This window comes from Cyprinodon variegatus, unplaced genomic scaffold (assembly GCF_000732505.1).
Source record: "Cyprinodon variegatus isolate N-32 unplaced genomic scaffold, C_variegatus-1.0 Scaffold165, whole genome shotgun sequence".
NCBI lineage: Eukaryota > Metazoa > Chordata > Actinopteri > Cyprinodontiformes > Cyprinodontidae > Cyprinodon > Cyprinodon variegatus.
The window spans coordinates 400535-423299 of record NW_015150618.1 but is presented as its reverse complement, the minus strand read 5'-3'; the positions used below and the strand labels follow the sequence as shown (position 1 = coordinate 423299).

At 38.4% G+C, this 22765-nt stretch overlaps 2 protein-coding genes and 1 non-coding gene across 5 annotated transcripts; 2 read left to right on the top strand and 1 right to left on the bottom strand.

Moving 5' to 3' along the window:
- Positions 1-302: 302 nt before the first annotated feature.
- Positions 303-6218, top strand: tardbp (TAR DNA binding protein). 3 transcript variants are annotated; one of them, XR_001481324.1, is made up of 7 exons: positions 303-1000; positions 2459-2622; positions 2740-2880; positions 2961-3131; positions 3935-4019; positions 4816-4956; positions 5695-6208. XR_001481324.1 is itself a non-coding variant. In XM_015378173.1 (6 exons), exons 1-6 carry the CDS (start codon positions 760-762, stop codon positions 4902-4904), a joined length of 891 nt encoding a protein of 296 aa, XP_015233659.1. In that variant the 5' UTR covers positions 303-759; the 3' UTR covers positions 4905-6218. The 3 variants fall into 3 exon arrangements, 2 of the variants coding, with proteins under 2 accessions (XP_015233659.1, XP_015233658.1); XM_015378173.1 differs by having other exon boundaries at positions 4816-6218; XM_015378172.1 differs by lacking the exons at positions 4816-4956; positions 5695-6208 and having other exon boundaries at positions 3935-4766.
- Positions 6219-12696: 6478 nt separating this feature from the next.
- Positions 12697-12768, top strand: trnae-uuc. Its single transcript has one exon. It is a non-coding gene; the product is annotated as a tRNA-Glu (tRNA).
- Positions 12769-14518: 1750 nt separating this feature from the next.
- Positions 14519-22413, bottom strand: pgd (phosphogluconate dehydrogenase). The gene is made up of 13 exons (XM_015378108.1): positions 22263-22413; positions 21800-21875; positions 21532-21711; positions 20297-20362; positions 20093-20211; positions 19924-19993; positions 19700-19834; positions 19353-19542; positions 18401-18531; positions 16284-16417; positions 15750-15849; positions 15317-15439; positions 14519-14746 (listed from the first exon to the last, which is right to left on the bottom strand). Exons 1-13 carry the CDS (start codon positions 22268-22270, stop codon positions 14627-14629), a joined length of 1452 nt encoding a protein of 483 aa, XP_015233594.1. The 5' UTR covers positions 22271-22413; the 3' UTR covers positions 14519-14626.
- Positions 22414-22765: the final 352 nt, after the last annotated feature.

Genomic DNA, 22765 nt, shown 5'->3' with positions numbered 1-22765 from the left:
TTTGCCAGATTATTAATGGCATGGCGTTATTTGTTTGGGTTTTTAACTGCTTTGTCGTGGTTTGTCATTAAAGGGGAAGCCACACGACGACAATATTGTTTATATTGCGAAACGAAAATTGCAAGACGCGAACACATTTACACAACCGTCAACAAATAAAATGCTGTTAAATTTCTTAAGTGGTTGTTGTCAGGGTTTTAAATCCCGCCAACATGTTTGTTGTATGAATAACTGACCCACCTCCAGAATCCTGAAAGTGGGCCCTTCCAAGTCGATGATGTCATTTTAACAAGGTGAGCGGCCATTTTGTTAGCCCTGTGTAGCTGTGTAGATTTCGTTCATCAAATTTCATTGAAAGTAACAGCTTGTATACGTTTTTGCTTATGTTGTGTTTTTGATTAGAGGCTTTTATGTTAGAATACGACGTGTTTGTCCGCTGACATTAAACACAGTCATTCATTTTTCGAGCCGCTTTGAGTTTGCTAGCTCTTTGGCTAGCTGGCTAACTTGTTTACGTGTTTCGTTTGGAGGAAACGTTTCACCGTCATGACCGCCAGCTTTTAAATGTTTCAGCTATCGAATAAGCACGATTTGTCCGCTTATGACTCCCGTCGTTTTGCTCTCTCAATTTAGTTTTCATTGAAGAAAAGTTAAGCCAAGTTCGGGAATCTTCAAACTCTACGTGTACCATTGTAATTAACTCGAGCTCCGTCATCGGCTGACTGTTGTCGGTTCAGCGCTCGGCCAACCCGAAGCAACATGTCAGAGCTGTACATTCGGGTGGCTGAGGATGAGAATGAGGAGCCCATGGAGATCCCCTCCGAGGACGATGGGACTGTTCTGCTTTCCTCGGTGTCAGCCCAGTTCCCAGGGGCTTGTGGTTTGCGGTACAGAAACCCGGAGTCCCAGTGCATGAGGGGAGTTCGGTTGGTAGAGGGAGTCCTGCATGCACCAGAGAGCAGCTGGGGAAACCTGGTCTATGTCGTCAACTACCCCAAAGGTGAGATAGGAAGCTTTTTTCCCGTTGTTTACAAGCAGACTCATATGTGACCAGCTATCTTAATTTCTGCATTGACTGCATTAATGATATCTGTTAGGGATATTAAACAAAATCCATTGTATGAGATAGTATTTTAGCTCTATTCTTGTTTATTTACATTGCATTGCATTAGGAAGTACTCCTTCTCATTGTTACTCATGTTCTCTTTTCCCCTGTTGCAACACACTTGAGTCATTAACTTGCTCCTGCACAACTGAATGACATGCTTGGGAAATAGTGGTAATTTTCAAGTCCAAGAAACAACACGCCTAACATTGTAAAGCTGTTACTTTAGGACCAAATTCCACAATCAATTGAAATTAACAAAAGAAAAAAAAACTTTACTGTGAAGATAAAAAAAAAAAGGGAAAGTTAGCCATACTCCTCCATATATCCCTAAAAAGTCAGGAAAATATTTATTTCTATGATAAGTTAAAGATTAGTAGATTAAGGAATATTACCTTTCAGATGCCTGAATGAATGTGTCTTAATATTTAAGAAGTCTTTTAGCCACACTGCACATCATATTTCCCCCCAGTTCACACCTGCTTTTAATCGCATGATTAAAGTAATTTCTGATGACATATTCATGATCCTGATAATACATTCCAGTGCATGTATGATTTAAGCATTTTACAGTCAGTAATGTGAGGAGTTCTACAAAAACACTTAACTACCAGGTGAAGTAAAAGCGATGATGTAAAGCAGGGGTCTTCAACGTTTTCAAAGCCAAGGACCCCCAAGCTGATTGCGAGATGGAGCGGGGACCCCCTAATTATATTTATTGTATGAAATTGTGTTATATCAAACTGGTCCTACAGTCACTCTATTACAGATGGAGTAATGTAACAAAGGTTATTTCTCCCTGGGATTATTAAAGTATTTCTGATTCTGATTCCTGGTTGATGGGACAGGTGTTGTGAATGAAATGGTGCCCTGGTTTGAAAGTGCTCCTGTGTGTCGCTGAATGTGTTGATTGATGACTGAAAGACATCTTCTGCTTCCATTTATCTGTTTACTACAGTGTAATGAATTCATGTTAATGTGTATTTAAAGACATTTTAATTACTGCAAAAAATTGCAGGAGGGAATATAAAAAGAAGTAATCAACCAAAACTTTCGCAACCCCCATGCAGTACCTCCGTGGACCCCCTGTTGAAGACCTCTGATGTAAAGGTTACATGATATGCAAAATTTTTTGATTCAAGATTGAATGTGAAGTCCGTTGGAGAAAAATGCTACAATTGTGCTTGAATTAAGTGTATGAGTTAGGTAAGAAAAAATGGTCACCTTTGTTGGGAGAAGTGGGCTTCAGAACAACAAGCAGCAAAGAAGAAAGCTTTTATATTAAAAACAACTGATAATAAAATAAATGCTCTATTTTTTTTTCTTATGTCAGAATCTGTTTATTGTTCCCAGATAACAAAAGGAAGATGGAGGAAATAGACGCAGCATCGGCTGTTAAAGTAAAAAGAGGGTTTCAGAAAACATCTGATCTCATAGTGCTCGGGCTGCCTTGGAAAACAACAGAACAAGACCTGAAGGATTATTTTAGTACCTTTGGGGAGGTCATCATGGTGCAGGTACTTATGTTTCATCCAACTAAATCCTCTTAAGCCTGCCTTTTCAGCTCTAAAAATATTTAGGGCTTATTTTAAAATGTCGATGGAGCTTTTATTCTTGCTCTTTGCTTTTTCCAGGTGAAGAGGGATGCAAAAACTGGCAATTCAAAAGGATTTGGGTTTGTCCGCTTTGCTGACTATGAGACACAAACTAAAGTCATTGCTCAGAGACACATGATTGATGGACGATGGTGTGACTGTAAGCTTCCAAACTCAAAGGTATGCTGGACCCCATTTATCATACATTCTCAATGTTTTGTTGTTTTGATTTTTTAATTCAGACCAAACTTCTTTATCAGGCATCTCCTGATGAACCGATGCGGAGCCGTAAAATCTTTGTGGGGCGCTGCACAGAGGACATGACGACAGATGATCTGAGGCAGTACTTCATGCAGTATGGGGAGGTCACTGATGTCTTTATTCCCAAACCTTTCCGGGCGTTCGCATTTGTCACATTTGCTGATGATCAGGTATGAACTGCTGCTCTCCCCTTACACTGAAAATGCTTATATTATAAGGTTCAAAAATATAAATAAAAAGTTTGCCTTGCTGAAGTATTCCTACCTGTCAAACATTTTCTTAAAACTGCAAATATTGGTGTATTTTGTGGGTTTTATGATAGCTCTGCATAAATTAGTGCATAACTGTAAAAGAAATTTAAAATATATGTATATGAATAAAATTCATTTTAAGCAGTTACCTGAAGAAGTCTTGTTGTTAATAAATAAACTCCATCAGAGTATAATCTAATGTCAGAGATTTAAATCCATGTCAATTCTTTAAATTTCTATATATATATATAAAAAAAGAGCTAGCCCATGCTTAAGCCTGGGTCAGATGAGACCACCACTTCCCTTGTTAGACATGGAGGGGGTGGCATCATGCTGAGGGTATGCTTTTCGTCACCAGGGACTGGGATGGTGGTCAGTGTGAACAGAAAGCTGGGCAGTTAAAAACTAGGCAGACCTGGAAGGAAAACCTGCTAGAAGTTACAAAAGACTAATTCAATATGAAATCTGAGGCTTAAAAGTTGATGTTGACGGATTAATTTTATACGATCTGCCAGAGCTCAAGCTTTTTTATTTCAATTTTAAATAATAATAACTGGGCTATCAAATTAATTTCCCAGAGAACACATTGAAGGCTGTGAATATGTTTGCAAAGCACTGTATTTATGGATAACACACAACTGTACTAAGTATAAAACAGACAGCTAAAGTTAGAAGGTAACAACTGGCTGTGATGGTTCTTATTCTCACTCACTCTCCCATAGGTTGCCCAGGCATTGTGTGGAGAGGACCTGATCATCAAGGGCGTCAGCGTGCACATCTCCAACGCTGAGCCCAAACACAATAACAGTAGGCAAATGATGGATCGGGGCCGGTTTGGGGCTGGCGGGTTCAGTCAAGGGTACGGCAGTAATCGTGGGGGGCTAGGTGGCGGTAGCGGAGGGGTTAACTTTGGGGCTCTGGGCCTTAACCCAGCTATGGTGGCAGCAGCTCAGGCAGCACTGCAGAGCAGTTGGGGAATGATGGGCATGCTGGCTAACCAGCAGGGGTTGACCACGGCGACAGGCACAGCCTCTACGACCAGAGATCAGACATACAGCTCTGCCAGCACCAGTTACAGCAGCCCCAGCTCAGCTAGCCTCGGCTGGGGTGCAGGCACCAACACCGCCTCAAACAGCGGCTTCAGCTCCGGCTTTGGCACATCAATGGAGTCTAAATCTTCTAGCTGGGGAATGTAGACAGCTGAGGGTTGACGTTTTCTCTTTCTGTTAGGCATATCTGGTAAGTACACCTACAGGAAGGAAGTGCTTATACTTTATTTAAAAATGAAACACTGCCTTTTATTTTATCAAAGCGAACGTTTCTACTTGTGTGGCTGTGTAGTCATACATGGAATGGGTGAAAAGTTTAGTTTGAGGAATCTTCCAAACTTTCTAGTTTTGTTTGTGAGAATACGTTATGAAGAGATGACTGTGCATGCACCATAACTATTTATAAACATGCACGAGTGTTTAGGTCTCCCTGCAGTCCGTCGTACGCTGGCTGTTAGATAATTATATATTTATGCATTATATTGGGTTTTTTTTTTTTGGTTGGTTGGTTATTTCCTCTGTTGGAAACGCCTTCATGAACGTTTCTTCCGCAGTTCACCAACTCTTTCACAATTTCCCGGGAGGAGTCACATCATTGGCTGCAATGCTCGGCAGATCTCAGTATCCCTCCTCCCACATGTAAATGCTTTATCATCCGAGGTCACAGCTTCAGTCTGCGTATACAGTGTTAGACGGTGGGTGTTGCCTTTCTTTCCTCTCTTTTTCTGTTTTTATTTTTCGGGATATAGGGTCTGCCACTGTCGCTTTTTGATCTCGATGAATGGATTCGGTGTTGGACTGAATGAGAGTGAGCAAAAGGACGGAAAGCAAGTACTGTTTGTGCTTTATTTTTCTTTTTTTGAAAGACAAATGCCTGGGAGAGATGAGAAGAACCTGTGGCTTTTTGTGCGAGTGTGAGAGAAAGAAGCAAAGTACGTGTGTGTTCTCAGTGACCATCACAAGGACATTTGTTAACATCTCAAGAGCCCAGATTTTTCTACTTTCTCATATCGTTTTCTATCCAACCCTGATTCTTTACAAAAAAACAAACAAACACTGAATTGTCAAGTGCTTTGAATATCTATATATTTTAGTAGATCTTTTCTTGCTGTCCAGTTCGATGTGAATGCCTGTGTTATTTTCTCCTTGTTACCACCCTGTTTGTGTGAAAATGTGACTTTGTTTGTGAAGTCTGTGTGCAGGCGGGGAAACACAGAAAGAGTGCTGAAGTTTGGGCGATGTTCCTGGTGAATGTTTGAACAGATCCCATTGGAAGTTTGTGTTTGAAGTGGTTTTGAATGCATTTTCTATGTTTTGTGAATTAAAGGGAAGTGTGAAATAAAACTTAATTTGACTAGGAGGAAAATACCCTCTTGACAAAGACTTGTTTTTGACTTTAATCGAACTGCCAACACTTTAATTCACATGTTTAGGTTCGACAGATATGGAAAAGCCAGGCTTTCTTCTGAGCCCTGGTTTGGAGTCTGCTGTGCTGAAGATGAACGGGAAACCGCCTTAAATACGGAAGGATCTACTTTGCCTCATTAGCAAGAAAAATTCAACCACTTATTTAGATGGCATAATGATCAAATCACATGTTTGTTTTCTTCAGATATTGTATCAAGTTAAATTTATGTATTAAATTGTCAGTGTTGCCCTCTTAAGATTTCTACCTCACTGGAACATTTTCATGAACATATTCCCATTCACAAGTCACTGATATATGAAAGTATAAAATGTGAAACTATCAATGTCAAGGTTTGTATTAGCGCAGCAGGATAGATTAACTGCTGTTTACTTTCGTGAAGTGTATTTTCATTTTGCAGTCTAAAGATTTGAGTGCAAAATCCCACTTTGTTTTGAGATGCTAGAGTTGCATTGTAAAATAAAGAATAGTTTTTTTAATAATATCTGGTCTCGATGTTGGTAAAATGGATTTGTCTTTGGAAAGAGTTGGTTAGTGAGGTTTTTAATATATATTGTATTATGCACAGATGGACACCGGGGGGTGCTACAGCACCTGCCCTGTTCCCATCTGGGCAAAACGTTTTTTTTTGTTGCTTTATTTAGTCTTCGGACCAAAATACCGTTTATGAATTTAAAAATCTATCAAACCCAGAGTCGAGATTTTTGTAATTTTGACCCTCGAGACGTGTAGCACCTCCTCAATCAGCTAAAGGTCCAGGTAACTTAAGCACATTTATCTCCACCAACAGATTAGTTTATATAATGGCCTCTATCAGGCACCAATCAACGGTTTAAAATGCAACTCTGATTAAATTAGAAAAAATACATTTATTTATGCATCCCATAGATGTAATTATTGATTTCCTATAATGGTACCTGTCAGGGACAGAGTAACCCTGATGACATGTTTTTGACTCGTGTTGTTTTTATTGACAACTAAAGCACAAAAGTTACCTTTTTTCTTTTTTGACATTTTATTTTAAAGCAAACATAATTCCACCAAACAACCATGATTCATAAAAATAACTTTAAAGTTATATTCAGTTAAAGTGCAGCTTGTAAATTAAGTTGTATTTTCAATTTTTGTGTTTATTGAAAAATATCTTGTACGGTAAAAATATGTAAACTTTTCTTAAAATAACTATTCACCCCTAATCTGAGCAGAAAAATAAGATGATCTGTCAGTGCAATGAGAGCTTTTAACTTTAAAATAAGATAAAATAACTTTAAGATCATTTTCATTATGTATCCAGCAGAAGAAAGGCTGTTGAAGAAAGGGGAATTATCAGACCTAAAGACTAATTATAGCACTTGCATGTAAACAAGAAGCAATTGTGTTTTACAGTATAAACTGTTCCCTGCACTTATAACTTATGTAGACCGTGTTTTTTCATATTCTGTTTCTGCTCTAGCCTTCAATTGTGTTCCTTTTTCCCCATAACTGAAGGATAAAGTAAAAAAAAAAAAACTTTATGTTGTCTATTGTTTTTCAGACTTGTTTATATATCATTGGATTTGGAATTATTTATTTCAATTCAGTTTATTTATATGGCACCAATTCACAACACATCTCAAGGCACTTTACAATTCAACCAGATCATCCAGTCACATTGATTCAAAGTTTTCTATCTAAGGAAAACCAGCTGATTGCATGGACTCATTGAAACTCAGATGAAATCCCTCACATTAAGCATGCTTGTAGCGACAGTGGAGAGGAAACTTCCCTTTTAACAGGAAGAAACCTACAGCAGAACCAGGCTCAGTGTGAGCGGCCATCTGCCGAGGCCGACTGGGGTTCAAGGAGACAGAAGCAGAGATGCTTTAATAGAGACCAATATGGCTTGGGTAGACTGTTAACAGATAGCTCTGTCACTGTGCATTCGTAGTGTCCTCAAACCTGAACAACATGTTATTTTGATGAGGCTGGGGTTAGTGATGCCTCTTCATTGTACAAATGTGTATGATGTGATGATGTAGCAGGCTGTCTGTATAAAATGCTTCTTTAAGCGGGATTATGGGCTGACTTTCTGAAGTAAGCGCTGCCATTTATGTATAACACAAGCCATTTCCCTGATCTGAGTAAGATTACAATTTCTGTCAAAATCTGTTGCCATGTCTCATAGTTTTTTAATACATAAAAATTACATTGTTTTATTTGAATGTGATCTTTTCTCAGGAAAAAAAATAGGGAAAGAGAAAGCTTAAAGGCGTAAACACAGAGATTCCTTTTACAGTTTCAACATTGCTAAAACATAAAGCTATTTTTAGCATCTTGCCACTTACTCTGGATATTATCAGAGAATGTGTGGATACATGTGTTTAATTATACTGGTCTACTAAAGTTTAACAAACAGGTCAGCAAAAAGTCTGTATGCCTGTAAACTTCTTGAACTTTAAGCATCAGGAAAACCTGTTTTTGCCCACAAGATCACATTTAAACTGAGATGTAACCGTGTAAATAAACGGAGAGGACTTCATAGCCGACAGAGGAATGCGAGAGTATTTATTTATTTATTCATTTTTTATTTTTTTTGGTTTTGTTTTTGAGGAGCGGAATAATGAGCTCGCAATGCATTATGGGTAATTTCAGACAACATGCAAGTCTTGTAAAACGCCAACCTTTACATTAAATTTAGTTTTTACTTGTTAAATACATTCCTTATAAGTTATACTAGTCATAGTCTATGTGTCTGTTTTCTACTTTGTAATATGAAACAAACACGCTCCACGTGTAATTTGCACCATCACAGAGAAAGGTATGGCGGTCATATTAGAATGAGGGGAGTGGACATGGTGAGTTAAGACTATACTTTCAGGGATCATTTCTATAGTTTCTTACTTGAGAAATGTGCTTCTTAATTGTATGGTCTCGCTAACCACGATGATGAGGTAATGATACTTCTTCCTGAGCGCGAAGCTGGTAAAGATTGGTGATTTCGATCACGTGATCTTTGCTTTTGATGACCGTTCACTGCTCCTGCTGGAGCAGCGATGGAGGGAGTATTGTCAGAGTGGTTATTATATTACTGTTAAAGAAAAAATGTAAAATAAATATTTCTGGACTTGTGGGATTCAGTAATTTCAACTTTGTTATTATAAGCATGTGGCAAAGTGTAAATCATTAGCGGAGCATCTATTTTGCAGGTGGAGATACATACAACAATAGCTGTTAGCTGTAATTCAGAAAATTAAGTTAAATGGTGAATCGTACTTGGTTAAAGTATGCTTTAGGACTGCTCAGATTTATTTCTACTCGCCTATGGGTCACTGTAAAAACTTTGCATAGCTGTATGTGTGTTATTTATTCTCCAGGTGCACAGTTCTATATCGGTAAACACTTTACAGTACGGTATTTTATTTTTTATCTTTTCACTCTTCACTATTTTGTTATTCTTATACATTTTTTCTATTTTTTTTTTTTTGCTGCTGTAAACACCACAATTTCCCCATTGTGGGACAGTAAATGGATTTTCTATTCTACACAGTATGGAAGAGTATTAGGGTCAATGGGGGAAAAAATTAACAGATTTTTAAATATTTCAGTTTAATATGAGAAAAAAGAGTCATAATTCTGACTTTTTTCTCACAATTTTGACTTTAATCTCTGAATTCTGACAGCTAACAAACATGTTAGCACCAAGCCGTAGCCATGTCTATTTTAGAGACTAAACTAGCTCTCTTGTTTTTATCACCTTCTGCTCTTCCATTAATGAAATAGTATCACCGGGGACCCCTCAGGCAAGTAAAAAGTCACCTAATTCTCTCATTTTCCACCATTGTGTTACTGGCCCTTCCCAACAACTCACATCTTTGTCAGAGAAGCTCAGCGCTCCCACATCTCTTCCTTCATGGTGCCCATCTACATTAAGATCCAAAACTCTGAGATTAAAATCAGAATTCTAATATTAAAGTCAGAACTCTAAGAAAATTGTCAGAAATCGGAGATTAAAGTCAGAATTCTGACTTTTTTCTCATACTGAAATAAGATTAAAAAAATCGGTTACTTCGCTGGAATTTTTTCCCGGTTCCTCATTCAAACAACATGTTCAACAAAAAATCAGTCAACTTTTTCTGTTTTTCCAGTGGCCCTAGACCTCTTCCGAAATACAGCCCCATAATATTTATGGTGGAGCATATTTAAGACAAATTCTCATATTACTTTGCTGGAATTTTCCCCCGGTTCCTCATTCAAACAAAATGTTTTATTCTCTTGCCTCAGTAAATGTAACTAAAGGTCGTCTAAATTCTGCTATCAGTTAGGAAATATCTACAGACTGTTATCCAATCACCTGCTTTGAATAAGTTACGCCTCCTTTTATGAAGAAGGAAGCGCAGATGGGACATTTTAAAATCTGTGGGGTTTCTGTGCAGTTATATATTTAATTTTCCAAAGGGAATGTGTCACCGTTCCGGAGTGAAAAGAACACAATTATCTGATATCATCCAACATAGTTCATGTTGAACTGTAACTGTAGTAATTTCAGTTTATCAGATAGGGATGTAGTTACAGTCTCCCACCGGCAGGTTGTGCTGTTGCGCATTGTTTCAAAGTTAGACTCAATCAAGCTGCTTTAAGATTTCCTATTTCTGAATATAGGGTTAAAAAACATACACATAATGAAGATTAGAACAAATTTATATTTGAAAATACAATAAAGGAAAGGCAGGATTATACAGGTGACCCTGTAGACATTTCTGACACTGCTGTTTATCCCTGGTATGTGTTCAGAAAGACATAAAAAAAGTGTCAAAGACAAGAACAGCAATAATATTATTTGAACTCCAGTGACATGAAGGGCCCGAAGACAATAATGTTAAATAGTTCCTGTTGTGGAACCTATGCAGACATCACGTAAAAACATACCTTTTATGATTTCTTTATGTATAAAACATTGCTCACTTGAATCTTTATCTTTGGCGCTGAAGTGACAAAGAACCTCATGTTGGCTCCAGAGCTGCACATATTCTATGCAAGGGAACAACAATAACAATACTACTGCAACTTTAAGAATTCTAAGCACTGCTTATAAACGTATACAAACTTGATTAAAAGTGAGAAGTTATCTATATGTTGCCTGCTTTACAGAATCTAGCTGTCAGTGACCTTTGAAGCAGGAAAACCCAAAGTATTTTGTGTCACATGGTAGACACAGACATAAAGGCTCATTGGTTTATAGATAGAAAAAAAGCACCAATGATCTGTCACTCTTTTGCTGTATAGAAGTTTAGTCAAATTTATTGTCTCAGTATTTGTGTCAAATTTCAGGAAAATACTAATTTATTTGATCATTAAATTACAATTTTTTTATCAAACAGCATTCCTGTCTCCGCCTAACAGTTCTTGGCAGTAGGGAAAATAATTGGAGCAACAGCACTGCATTTTCTCTTCCTCCTCTGAAAACAAACATCTATGGAGAACTCAGGGAAGACTGTTCATTGATGGATTTAAAATGAACAGTTCAATCTGTCAGTTTTAGTCTTATCATAATATTGATAGTAGCTATTGCTCACCAGTGAATTAAAACTGAGTTTAGAGCGGCAGTGGATCTCAAAAGTAAAAAAAATCCCATTATTTTTTGATGTGGAAAAAAAAATCTACCATCAACTGTCATTAATATAAATAAGAGGTTGTGAAAAATGTAATTGTTTAAAGGTGTCAGTCAAGACTAAGATACCAAAGAATATATATTGCACTTCTGGTTAGACCTAAACTGCATTTCGTTGCCTTGTACCTGTACCTGCGTAATTGTAATGACAATAAAGTTGAATCTAATCTAAACCAAATATAATAGTTATGAAAGACAAATATAAGTGGAGAAAATATAGGAAAACAGTGACATTACTAATGTCACTAATAATTCAAGTTTACACAAAGATACTGAGCAAAAAACTAATAATAATAACAAAAGTTGGTCGGTGAGGCTGTTTGAGTAACAATTACAGAAGGAAGATTTGAATGAAAAGTTATGGATTATCTGAAGAACAGGTTGAATTGTGGGGACATTCTCTTTATGTGGAATTGGGGATTTTGAGAGAATAAATAAAAAAAATATTAATAATCATATGAGGTTTGTCACCATTGAGTTAAAACCTTCAAGTATGTGATAGAAAGCCAAAGTCAACAAGTTAGCTGAAGGATAACCTCAGGAGAGGAACTTTGAAGTTTAGGAATGGCCTAGTTAAAGTCCAGAACTGTATCTGATAAAAACATTAGATCTCATCATACTCTGACTCATTTGGGAAGTGCTTATGTCACAGAGTGGGAACACGGTTACCATGTAGATTGCTGACCCACTCCTAACAAAAAAAACCAGAATTCTATAATCCAAACAAAGGATTAGTTTGAAGATGGGCGCTTATGCAACCAGATTATTGAAGCTTTAATTCACGTCATATCTGCTTGTCTTATAGATTGGTCTGTTTAACAGTAGAAAATAAAGGCAGATGTTAGAGCAAGCTGCTGAATGAATCCAGAGTGGTTTGCATGTCAGTCAGATGTGTGGTTAAAGTGAAATCAACCTTCTGCTACATTATGCATCATCTTAGTGTGTGGCTTCTGTTCCAATTCAGACAACTGCATATGTGGGTCTCCATTTAACCCTCACAATGCTTCTGCTATTGGTCGGGGTCTGCAATAACACTAAAGTGAGATCCTCACCCTGATTCCTCTTTGGTCTTAGTGTGTTGGTGAAATAAATTATCAACCATTTTGCATCTGCATCCAGATCAAAGATCAGACCTACACAGGAGGATCAGGGTGACGTGTGAAGAGGAATATTATGCCAACATCAAAGTAGGATTTATCGAAGGCAAGATGAGGTGTGATGACAGCTGCTCTACGATGCTTCATCCTTTGCTGTGGTAAATGTGTTATAGCAGCTCATTAGTCCATTTAAGCTATTCATACATATAGAAGCTGGTAAAAGGAGAGGAGAATTTTTTTGAGTGCATCACTGTAGGCTCTTACATCCCATATGTTTTAGTGGTCAGGATTCCTGGTTTTCACCCAGGCGGCCCGGGTTCAATTCCCGGTGTGGGAACTTCACTGTTTTGAGTAGGATCAGTTCCCATAAGACGTTCCCAGAGGGCCAACGACTGTTGGATCCTTGTTCCAACCCAGATGAATCACCTCCTCAGTATCCAGTCTATTTCTCCATTCCTCTTAACCGTTTATTTACTTATAAGTGTGGTAATAGATGTTGCAGAGGTAGCCCAACAGATTCGCTTTCACAAGCAGACTATTATGACTGTTGTCATAAGGCAAAAAGAAGTCAACAGACAACCAAAGTAAAAGTAACCAATGACACAATGAAATGATACAGGATATCGCCCCTGCATTGAGGGGTTGGAAATTGAGAACATATTTTATGTTTTATATTTTGGTATCTGTAAATATTTTAGCCTTTCTGTATATTTTTTTGCACAGCAAATTCAAAAGTCTTTTTTTTTTTTTTTTACTCCCCCTGGTTGTTAGTCGTATTATTTATCCTTGCAAATGAGTAAAAAGGAATAATTGGAAGCCCAAAATGAAGATGAAATTCATGCACATGAGTGGATGAGAGCCGACTGCAGCTTTATCACGTTAGGCTGCAGAAAGTAGATAAAAGCAAGAAAATATTTTGAAATAGAGCAGGGGGCATTACTGGAGCAGTCTCACCGGGATGCACATCAGTAATACAGATAAATGGGAATCAGATAAAAACTTTTCCACATTTACAGCATTCATAGTACTGTAGCTTTAATTAAGGTCGTTCAAGTGCTATGAACTACCATGAACCTCACAGGGGCTTCAGAACAAGCAGCTGATGCCAGCTAAAGCAGACTTTGGAGCCTCTGGAACCAGCTAAAATCTGCAAACCCACATTATTGACTAGCTCAGTCAGAGCTGCTATAGTAGCACTTTAAGGGAATCACACTAATATAACAAAGGGGGGTGGGTTTGAGTTTAATTTTTTATTGGATTTATGAGTGAAATTATTTTCATCTTAAAACTTTAAGGAAAAACCTTTGTATGGCCAAACCATAAAGCCATTCAATTTCTCTGTGGGAATAATTACCCATCAGCTGTTGATGATTTATCTCTAGTTTTACTGTTAGTCTCCTTAAACACATTGGCATCTTTTAAATAAATCTTATGAAATGTGTAAATCCTTAAACAAAATAAAGGCTTCAACCCAGTGTGGCACTGGGTTCCCCTGCTGGTAGCCGATAGTATTACACATAAGCATAAATGTATGGGAAGGTTTTTAAAGCTCTTAAAGTACCGTAGCTACATTTTTGCTATCAATCAAAAAGTGAAATTGTGTTTCATGTGTTTTTGATATGTGACTGATATTATTTAAGTTTTCATACAAATCCCATCTGATTCCAGTGGTTTCTATAATTTGTCTGCCTTTCCCTGTTTATATGCCTACCAGAGCCTCTAATGTTTTGCTTTATTTAGTTCCACACAAACAAACCTCAGTGTTGCTCACAGCTCACACGGTGTAAGGACCATCAAAGCTAATTATGAAGGGATTGAGATCTTTATTTAGCCTTTTACAGATCAGTGCAACGCTTCACCTTAATCCAGTGTTAACTCTGGGCCCATCACGACTGATGAACGCTAGCTGATATCCAGATAAGGTCAACACTTTGTCGCCTCTCCTTCTTTGCAGCTCTTTATATTTTAGAACAGATCAGAACTAGAAAGGCAACAAACACCATCTATGGTCCCACTTCTTGATAAATGAACTGCAAGAGGGTCGGTGAAGAGTAAAAGTCTGGATGAAGCTGGCTGTTGATGTTTGTTATGACGCTGGAATGTGGGAAGTTGGGGCATTATTTTCCCCTCCAAGCGACATCCTCTTTTACTCGAACCTTCTTCCTTTGTGTTTTTAAACAAGGTGATGATGGATATTAAGCATTGTAGGAAGAGGAGGAGACGTTCCCACCGTGGCCGGTCCAGTTGGTGTGGATGAAATGCCCGGGATTTGAAAGCAGCTCATATGTGTGGGCTCCAAAATAGTCCCTCTGGGCCTGAAAAGAAAATAATTAAAAGCAACATAAGCCTCTGTAGCCTCTTGTTAATGATTGATGATCAAAACCTGTAAATTACGTTTGTCTTACAGCATATTTGATCTTATTTTGTCACAATGCAACCAAAAACTTCCCCTTTATCCATAGCAGTTAAAGTAAAAGCGACTAATAAGATTAGAGCTCTTCCTCTGCTGCATCTTCTATGTGCTTTGGGACAAAATACTGGTTCATCTTCTAATAGGAGTCTTACAGCAATAATTTTCCTCTTTCTGAATAATCAGATTTGTTTGCCATGGATAAATGCCGCTCCTCCCCATCACCCAAAGGCCTTATTCTGTAACTGCTCCCATTTGCTGGCTTGTCAGTTTAACGGTGCAGCCATCCCTCTGTTGGTCTGATGGATTGAAGACTGCTACACAAACTGTGACCTAAATGTCTCCACTGCTCTCTCCCTGATTCATCTGCTGGGTTCCTTACAGAGTATTCTGTAGTAGAAACCTTCACAAATATCTGGGTGAATCCAGAAACAAAGAGTGGGAGTTTTTTCCAGCAGCTACTGGTGTTCCTCACCTGCAGCAGGTTGGCAGGCAGCATGCCGTGTCTGTATCCGTCATAGAAGGACAGAGCTGTGGTGAAGCAGGGCATTGGGATACCGTGCTGGACGCCCACGCTGACAGTTCTGCGCCACGATTCCTACAGAAAGAAGCTTTTTTTTTTAACACTGGAGCAGGACTAGTATATTTATCTATATATATATATATATAGTCTAAATAGACTGTAAATCTAGGCTTTCCATTCTCTAAAAACTTGGACTGAATTCACTCAGCCTTCCAGTGTTCTGGATTCAAGAGAAACAGCTGAACATTACAACACAAAGACTAACTTTTGCTTCACTGCATTCTTTGTTTAAAAAAAACGAAAAAAAGAGAAAAAGGAGGAAATAAACGTCTTAGTCAAGAGGCTGTTGCAAGTTGGTGTTTTCTCGCTTCCTCCTTCCTCATACCTGGCAGTCTTGCACAGCGGTACTGAAGAAATTGTCCAGCAACAAGTTCTGCAGGTCAGCGTCCCGGTCGAACGCCTCTTTGATTTTGCCGAGGAAAACACTGGAGAGAGAGAGAGGAGGGAGCAGTTTGGACCAAAACAGACCAATAACTGATCAATTCTGAATTTACTGGACCTGATTCAACATAAATCTGCTATAAACCGCTGACCTTGAGGTTTGCTGCGTTTGGTTTAGATTTATATGAAGCTTTGATAAGATAACAAGTGTTGCAACCACAATATTGCCATTCTACAGCCCATTTGGTTGTAAAGATGAGGTCAGGCTTTCTTTCAATAAAATCACCACATTACAACACATAAAAACAATAGATTTAACTTCCTCTATAACACAGATAGAAAGCGTCTTTTTCTCAGGCTCTAAAAAAAATTTAACCCATACATTTTTGTTGCTACAATCACATAAAGGAAGCTACTAAATTATCATTAAAAAGCAAAGCAGGGATGATGAACATGGTGTTAATAATGAAGATGAAACCTTCGAATGATGCAGCCTCCTCTCCACATCAAGGCGATGGCGCCGTAGTTGAGCGACCAGCCGAACTCTTTGGCTGCCTGCCGCAGCAGCATGAAGCCCTGAGCGTAGGAAATGATCTTGGAGGCGTACAGAGCCTGGGAAACAAAAACAATCTCTTTAAGAGAAAAAAAAAAAATACATTCTTTGCTGCTATGCAGCAAAGAATGTATTTTGTTCAATTTGGTTAAAAGACAGGATTAGCTCAAGAGTTGCTAATTGTGGAATTTGTTAACCTAATTAGTTTAAACAACATTAAACACATTTCAATGAATTTTAAATACGCTGCAGCTCCTTTATTTCTATTATCAAGATGCTGTTCTTGTCCAGGCTGCATGTTTGTTTCTGCAAATATTTACATTATTTAATGAAGTTTTTTTTGGTTTTTTTTATTAACCCGTGAGACAACATGGTGCTAATGTTGGTATGAGATTCAGTAATCTGCTAACTTTATCTGGACAAACCTAGATCAGCTCAAATCCTCAGAATTGAAAAAGAAACACACTGGATTACCTTAAAATGAATGCAGATCCTTCCAATTAATCCTCAGATATATACATTAAAAAGGAATTAGGAATAAAATTCAGCTTTAATTTCTTACTTGTAAGTTTGTACATTTTAATGTAAAGCCAAGTCCAGTTTAATGTTTCTGGACCCAGTTTTAAAACCCAGAAGTCACTAAAAACAAAGCTTATCAAACAGAAATGTCTTTAAGTGAGTTAAAAAGAACATTACAGACAGCTGTAGCAGGACTTTAAATAAATATTAACTGATTGATGCGATAAAACCATTGTTTCAAAATTAGATATCATCTGTATAAAGGCAAAATTTAAATAAAAGACTCACTCGATTTAATAATACTTTGATTCAAACACAGAACTTTTTGAGAGATCCTACGATGCCAAAAAAGCTCAACTCCAACCCTCCAGCTGATTTATTTTAGCTCAAAATCTTCATAACAACAGTGAACAATGTCCAAGAAAAGTTGCCAGTATAGTGAGTTGGTTCCTTTGCTGGTGACTATTTTGGTACCAATGCCTCCAAGTGATGGACTGTAAAATGCTAGAGTTAAGTTTCACTCAGCAGCCTAACCTAAACTGGTGTCAGAGAAACCAGTTCAGAGCAATTAGTTCTTTTTTTGGGGGGGGGGGGCTCTAGCTTTATGTAAATATATTTATAGCAAAGAAGAATCTGGGATTTTGTGAATTTATAGATTATCAGTTTTGTTGTAGAGCAATAAATGATTAATTTATGAAATTATGAACAATAAAATGGACCACAATAAAATTTTAGTACCATAATGCTCATCCCCAAAGCAGAAACTAAAGAAAGCTTTACTTGGTAAAGCAATTTTGACTGATAAACACGTCCGCTTTTATTATCCTGGAGCCTGCAGTTTGGATTACGTACATAAAAAAACGCCTTCCAGCCACTGCAACAAACCGCGAAGAGACGACCGGGCCAGAGGCTGCTGTTGAATGGGGTTGCTACTGACAGCGCACCACTGGTATGAGTGGATCTGAGCGGCTCTGACAGAAATAATATTTGAAGGCAGGATGGTAATCTGGATGAACTGACTGCATTGATGAAGTGTTCAGGTGTACTTTCTCATTTAAAAACAAATTTTTACCCACTGATCACAGCAAATATAGCTGCTATTGTTTCAGGCAAAGAAAGGCATGGGTAGCTCCGCCCAACGCGCATCAGACCCCAGTTTTCAACCACACAGCAAGAGCAGCAAAGATGCTTCAGCTGCACGTCAGAACTAAACTTGTACAAGCATCAAAAATGAAGCAGCACCCACGTTTTTGCTGCCTCTGCTGCTTTAGGTGTGAACGTAGCATTAAAAGTAATAAAAGTAAGACACTGACTCCAGCCCTTTAGGTGGCAGTAGTGTGCCTAAAGTGGAGCAGCTGGAGCTAGCGCACAGAAATTTGCATACAAGCTGGATTATTTATTATACCAACTTTTAGAAAAATAAAATTAATTTATTATTATTTTAAATAAAGGTTTCTCTTCAAAGCCATATGGTCTTAAAATAAAAACAGGAATCCAATGCACATGTTTTGGTTTTAAGCTACCTTTCTGATGTCCTCTAGGAAAGCCGCCTTGTTGCCGCTGAATTTGACCCCCTGGGGGCCGGAGAGGCTGCGGCTGGCCTCCACCCTCTCATCCTTCAGAGAGGACAGGCATCTGGCAAAGACAGCTTCCCCTGAGTTACAGAGAGGAAGGAAGGAGGAAAAAAGGTGGATGAATACAGACCGGCAACATTTATACTATAAAAAGCTGTCTGGATTTCTCTGCCACATTAAAATTAGGGTCAATAGACGGGAAATCTTTCAGGTAAAACACAGGAAATGAATTAAACATATGTCATTTACTATTTAAACCAGACGGGTCACCCTGACAGAAGGAAGAATAAACCTTAAAGAGTAGATCCATTTCTACTGTGAAGACTCAGTTTAGTCAGCATGACTTTGCAAAAACAAACTGCCCAGACAGATGATGCAAGAGGACACTGTAGTAAGAAATCTGAAATCCGCCCATGCACACTGCTCCTCTGCACAAACTGGATCAGATCTCAGACAATGAGGCTCTTTCAGTTCAGCAGCCGACAGCAACGGAGTGAAAGGCATTAAGTAAAGCTAATCCTGACAAAGCCTGGATGAGTTTGGTAACGGGCCAGTTTCATTCTACCAATGATCAACAGTCAGCTCTCCATGGAGCTGATCTCTGAGCTGCTCTCCCTCTTTTTATATTAGCATTGCTCCTTGTCTTTCATAAACACAACAAACAATAAAGGCTGTAAGAAAAGCCTTCAAATCTTCTTACCTGCAAATTCATACTGACCAGGAACACTTTTTCTATCCCGTCAAATTTGACCTTTGCCTTTAAATAAACATCAGATGCTGTAATCCTGACAGGCGTGCCCTGATTCCTTTTGTTACATTATCTTAAAGAACCGAGTTACTGCAAGAAACCGGCACTGCAGGAAGACCAACGGACTTCCTTGTTTTTTGTTTTTTTTCTTACCAATCAGAGTAACAGGTGTGCCGTACTCCAGGGCTGAAATGGCCGTCCATTTCCCTGTGCCTTTCTGCCCCGCGCTGTCACGGATCTTGGGCAACAGAGGCTTCCCATCAGTGTCCTTGTATTTAAGGATGTTGGCTGTGATCTCAATCAAGAAGGAGTCCAGCTCTGTTTTGTTCCAGGCGTCGAACGCCTGGCCGTTAGAAAACAAAAGGAATAAGGTTAAACACACCAAGATTAAAATTTGACAGTGGATGTTTGTGGGAAAAAAACTTGTATCCGTTCTTCTTTACTACAGATCTACATACTGGCTAGTGTTGCTCTATCAGTGAGTAGTGACATGAGCCCACCTGTGCCATCTCATCGTGGTCCATGCCCAGGACATCCTTCATCAGGTGGTAGGCCTCACAGATCAGCTGCATGTCTCCATACTCAATGCCGTTGTGGACCATTTTAACAAAATGACCTGCACCCTCGTCCCCAACCTGCCCCAGGAACAAATCACAACAGTCAGACAAAGTGAGGCCTCTGTGTGCTCCATTAAAAAGATTTAAACAGAAGGCGGTGCACCCACCCAGTCACAGCAGGGCTCTCCTGTCCCAACCTTAGCGGCGATGCTCTGGAAGATGTCTTTAATATGCGGCCTTAAAAAGGAATAAAAAACACATTTACCGCGTTACTAAAATGTATAACCTTTTCAAAAAGACAAAAAAAAGAAACATCTTGTTTTCTTTAGGACCCACCAGGCTTCTTTATGTCCCCCTGGCATTAGCGAGGGTCCATAACGAGCTCCCTCCTCTCCACCACTCACTCCACTCCCAACGAACAGCAAACCCTTCTCTTTCAGACTCTTACAGCGCCGCTGTGATTAAAACCAAAGAGCAACTATGAACAAACATGCTGAAAAATACACAATTTCAGCCAAACCGTCATTCCCAGTAACTCACTGTGGTATCTCTGTACTCAGAGTTGCCTCCATCGATAATGATGTCTCCAGCTTCTAGAAGAGGAACCTACAATGGATGGAGTGGAGAAGAAGCATTAGCACTTTCCAGAAAGAAGGTTTATAAAACAAACAAAAAAAAGAATTTAATTACTGCCAATATTTCAAAGGAGGCGTTTCCTATGGTTTCAGGTAGAGCAGCATCAATCAAGCTTTTCATGACCAATAACTATTTTTTCCTGATTTTAGAAAAACTGTAAAAAAAAATTTAGTTTGAAGAAATTGCATTTTTCTAATTATGCGTTAAAGTTTCCAACTTTGACCACTGATTCTTTATTAAACAACAAAAAAAGTCCTAAAGTTTTTTCTCTCTGTTGTGTTTACAGACTGAAAATGTAGAACTTGTCCTGCACTTCATCAGAATCAGAAATACTTTAATAATCCCAGAGGGAAATTACTTTTGTTACACGCTCTAGTTACAGTTTTACATGATATATACACACATCCAACTATACAATATAATAAGATAAAAAATAAGAATAAAAAGAGATAAAATATATATACACATATAGCTCTTCTGTACATATATCTGTATGATATATTCATGAAAATAAAAAATAGAAATGCAGATCAGTAAGAGAAAATTGTAGGAGAATAGACAGGTTCCCATTTCTAGCAAACTGATCCATGCACTCAAGTCTTATCAGAATCAGAAATACTTTAATAATCCCAGAGGGAAATTACTTTTGTTACACGCTCCAGTTCAATAAGAAATGGCTGCCTGTAGCCAAGCACTGACTGTCAGCAGGCTGAAACATGGCTTACAAGAACAACCTGGCTGTTGTCAAAAACACTGACCATCAGAGAGCAAAACTAAAGGAGCACTGTTTTAAACAACGGTTGGCAAACTATTTATTAGCGGAGAGCAGATTCTGACAGAAAGAAAGCAACATAAATTTAGCAGCCAAACATTTTATTGTTATACCTCTAGTATTACTTTATAAAATAAGGGGCAGCAAAGAGGTCTGATATTTTGCTGCTGGTGTAATTTAGGTCATTAAACAGCAGTAGGATCCACTGCTGCTCATTTGTTTAAAATAAAAGCAATTAGGTCAGTTTGTTATGTGCGTTTGTTAAGGTTATCTTATAAAGCCCCATATTTACTCATAAATACTTCCAAATTTAGCATTGCTTTTTTTTTTTTTTTTTAAACATGATTTTTGGTAGAAAAACACAAACCAGTTTATCAATGAAGTCATCCACAGCTTGCCCCGCCTTGACCAGCAGGATGATTCTCCTGGGCTTTTTCAGCTTAGACACCATGTCCTCCAGGGACTCGGCTCCAACCACCTTGGAGCCCTTGGCCTCATTCTTCAGGAAGTCATGCACCTTGGACACGGTTCTGTTGTAGGCGCAGACCTGTTGGACAGAGATGTTCTTACTGAGGAGGACAAAACAAAATACACTTACTAAGAAAAGCGTCAACAAAACAAAGTGAGGATCTTACCACAAAGCCATGGTCGTTCATGTTCATGATGAGGTTCTGGCCCATGACGGCCAACCCAATCAGTGCAATGTCTGCTCTGTGAAAACAGGAGAAATGTCATGTCTGGACCTGATGTACTGGCATCAAACTGTAAGACACTAAAACAGACTGTTACATCTTTCTGTTTTGGTTGTTTTAGTATAATCAAATACCTAAAAAACACAAGCCCTGGATGACTTCATTTCCCAGAATGCATTGGGACTAGTGGGTCTCTAATCCGTGTAGTTTTACACTTTATAAATCATGTCAGTTTTTTATTTCAAATTCGAACAAAAGCTTTTCAATTACTTAGTAAGAACACTACTTAAAATACCAAAAATGACGAACACTGTTTTATATTCTGTCAAATCAAAAATGTAACGTTCGACTACAAGGAAACGTTGTTCAACTGTGTTCATTTGTAAAATGAGTTTAGAAAGCTTACTGAGCCATGTTTTTCCTCCGGTATATTAGCTGGAAGGTGAGAATGGGTACAATGAGTTTCGAGCTCCTTCTCCTCTGGTTCTCTTCTCTCTCGATGATCGCTTCCTTCTTCAACAGCTCTCATCTAAACCTGACGCACGAGGTGACGTACGCCCATTTACAGCACCCACCAATCAGAGGCCGCCTAGATGGCACAAGCGCACGATGGCTGAGAACTCTGATTGGTTTCCAGCCCTGACCAGAGGTATCCTGTCTCCTATTGGCTGGTTTCATGCTCAATCATTTTACAACCACTACTATTAAAGCTGTACGGCTTGGTTGAAGAGTGACTGCCAAAAACACAACAATTTTTTTGTAAATAATGACCCAAAGTTTATTTTTATATTTTGAAAATTTTATCAAATTAAGGTTAGTCATATTAATTAGTTAACTAAAAATAATGTATTAATATTTTATAACAATATTTGAATTTCTAAAAATAATAATCATACATGAAATAAGTTG

What these genes read in the sequence shown, in the direction of transcription:
- tardbp (XM_015378172.1), top strand. Translation starts at nt 760, where the DNA reads ATGTCAGAGCTGTACATTCGGGTGGCTGAGGATGAGAATGAGGAGCCC. An exon ending in GGGAGGTCATCATGGTGCAG is followed by an intron (nt 2,623 to 2,739) that starts GTACTTATGTTT and finishes TGCTTTTTCCAG; the next exon opens with GTGAAGAGGGATGCAAAAAC. An exon ending in GTAAGCTTCCAAACTCAAAG is followed by an intron (nt 2,881 to 2,960) that starts GTATGCTGGACC and finishes CTTCTTTATCAG; the next exon opens with GCATCTCCTGATGAACCGAT.
- pgd (XM_015378108.1), bottom strand. An exon ending in CACACCTGTTACTCTGATTG is followed by an intron (nt 18,532 to 19,352) that starts GTAAGAAAAAAA and finishes TCTGTAACTCAG; the next exon opens with GGGAAGCTGTCTTTGCCAGA. An exon ending in TCCTAGAGGACATCAGAAAG is followed by an intron (nt 16,418 to 18,400) that starts GTAGCTTAAAAC and finishes TTTGTTTCCCAG; the next exon opens with GCTCTGTACGCCTCCAAGAT.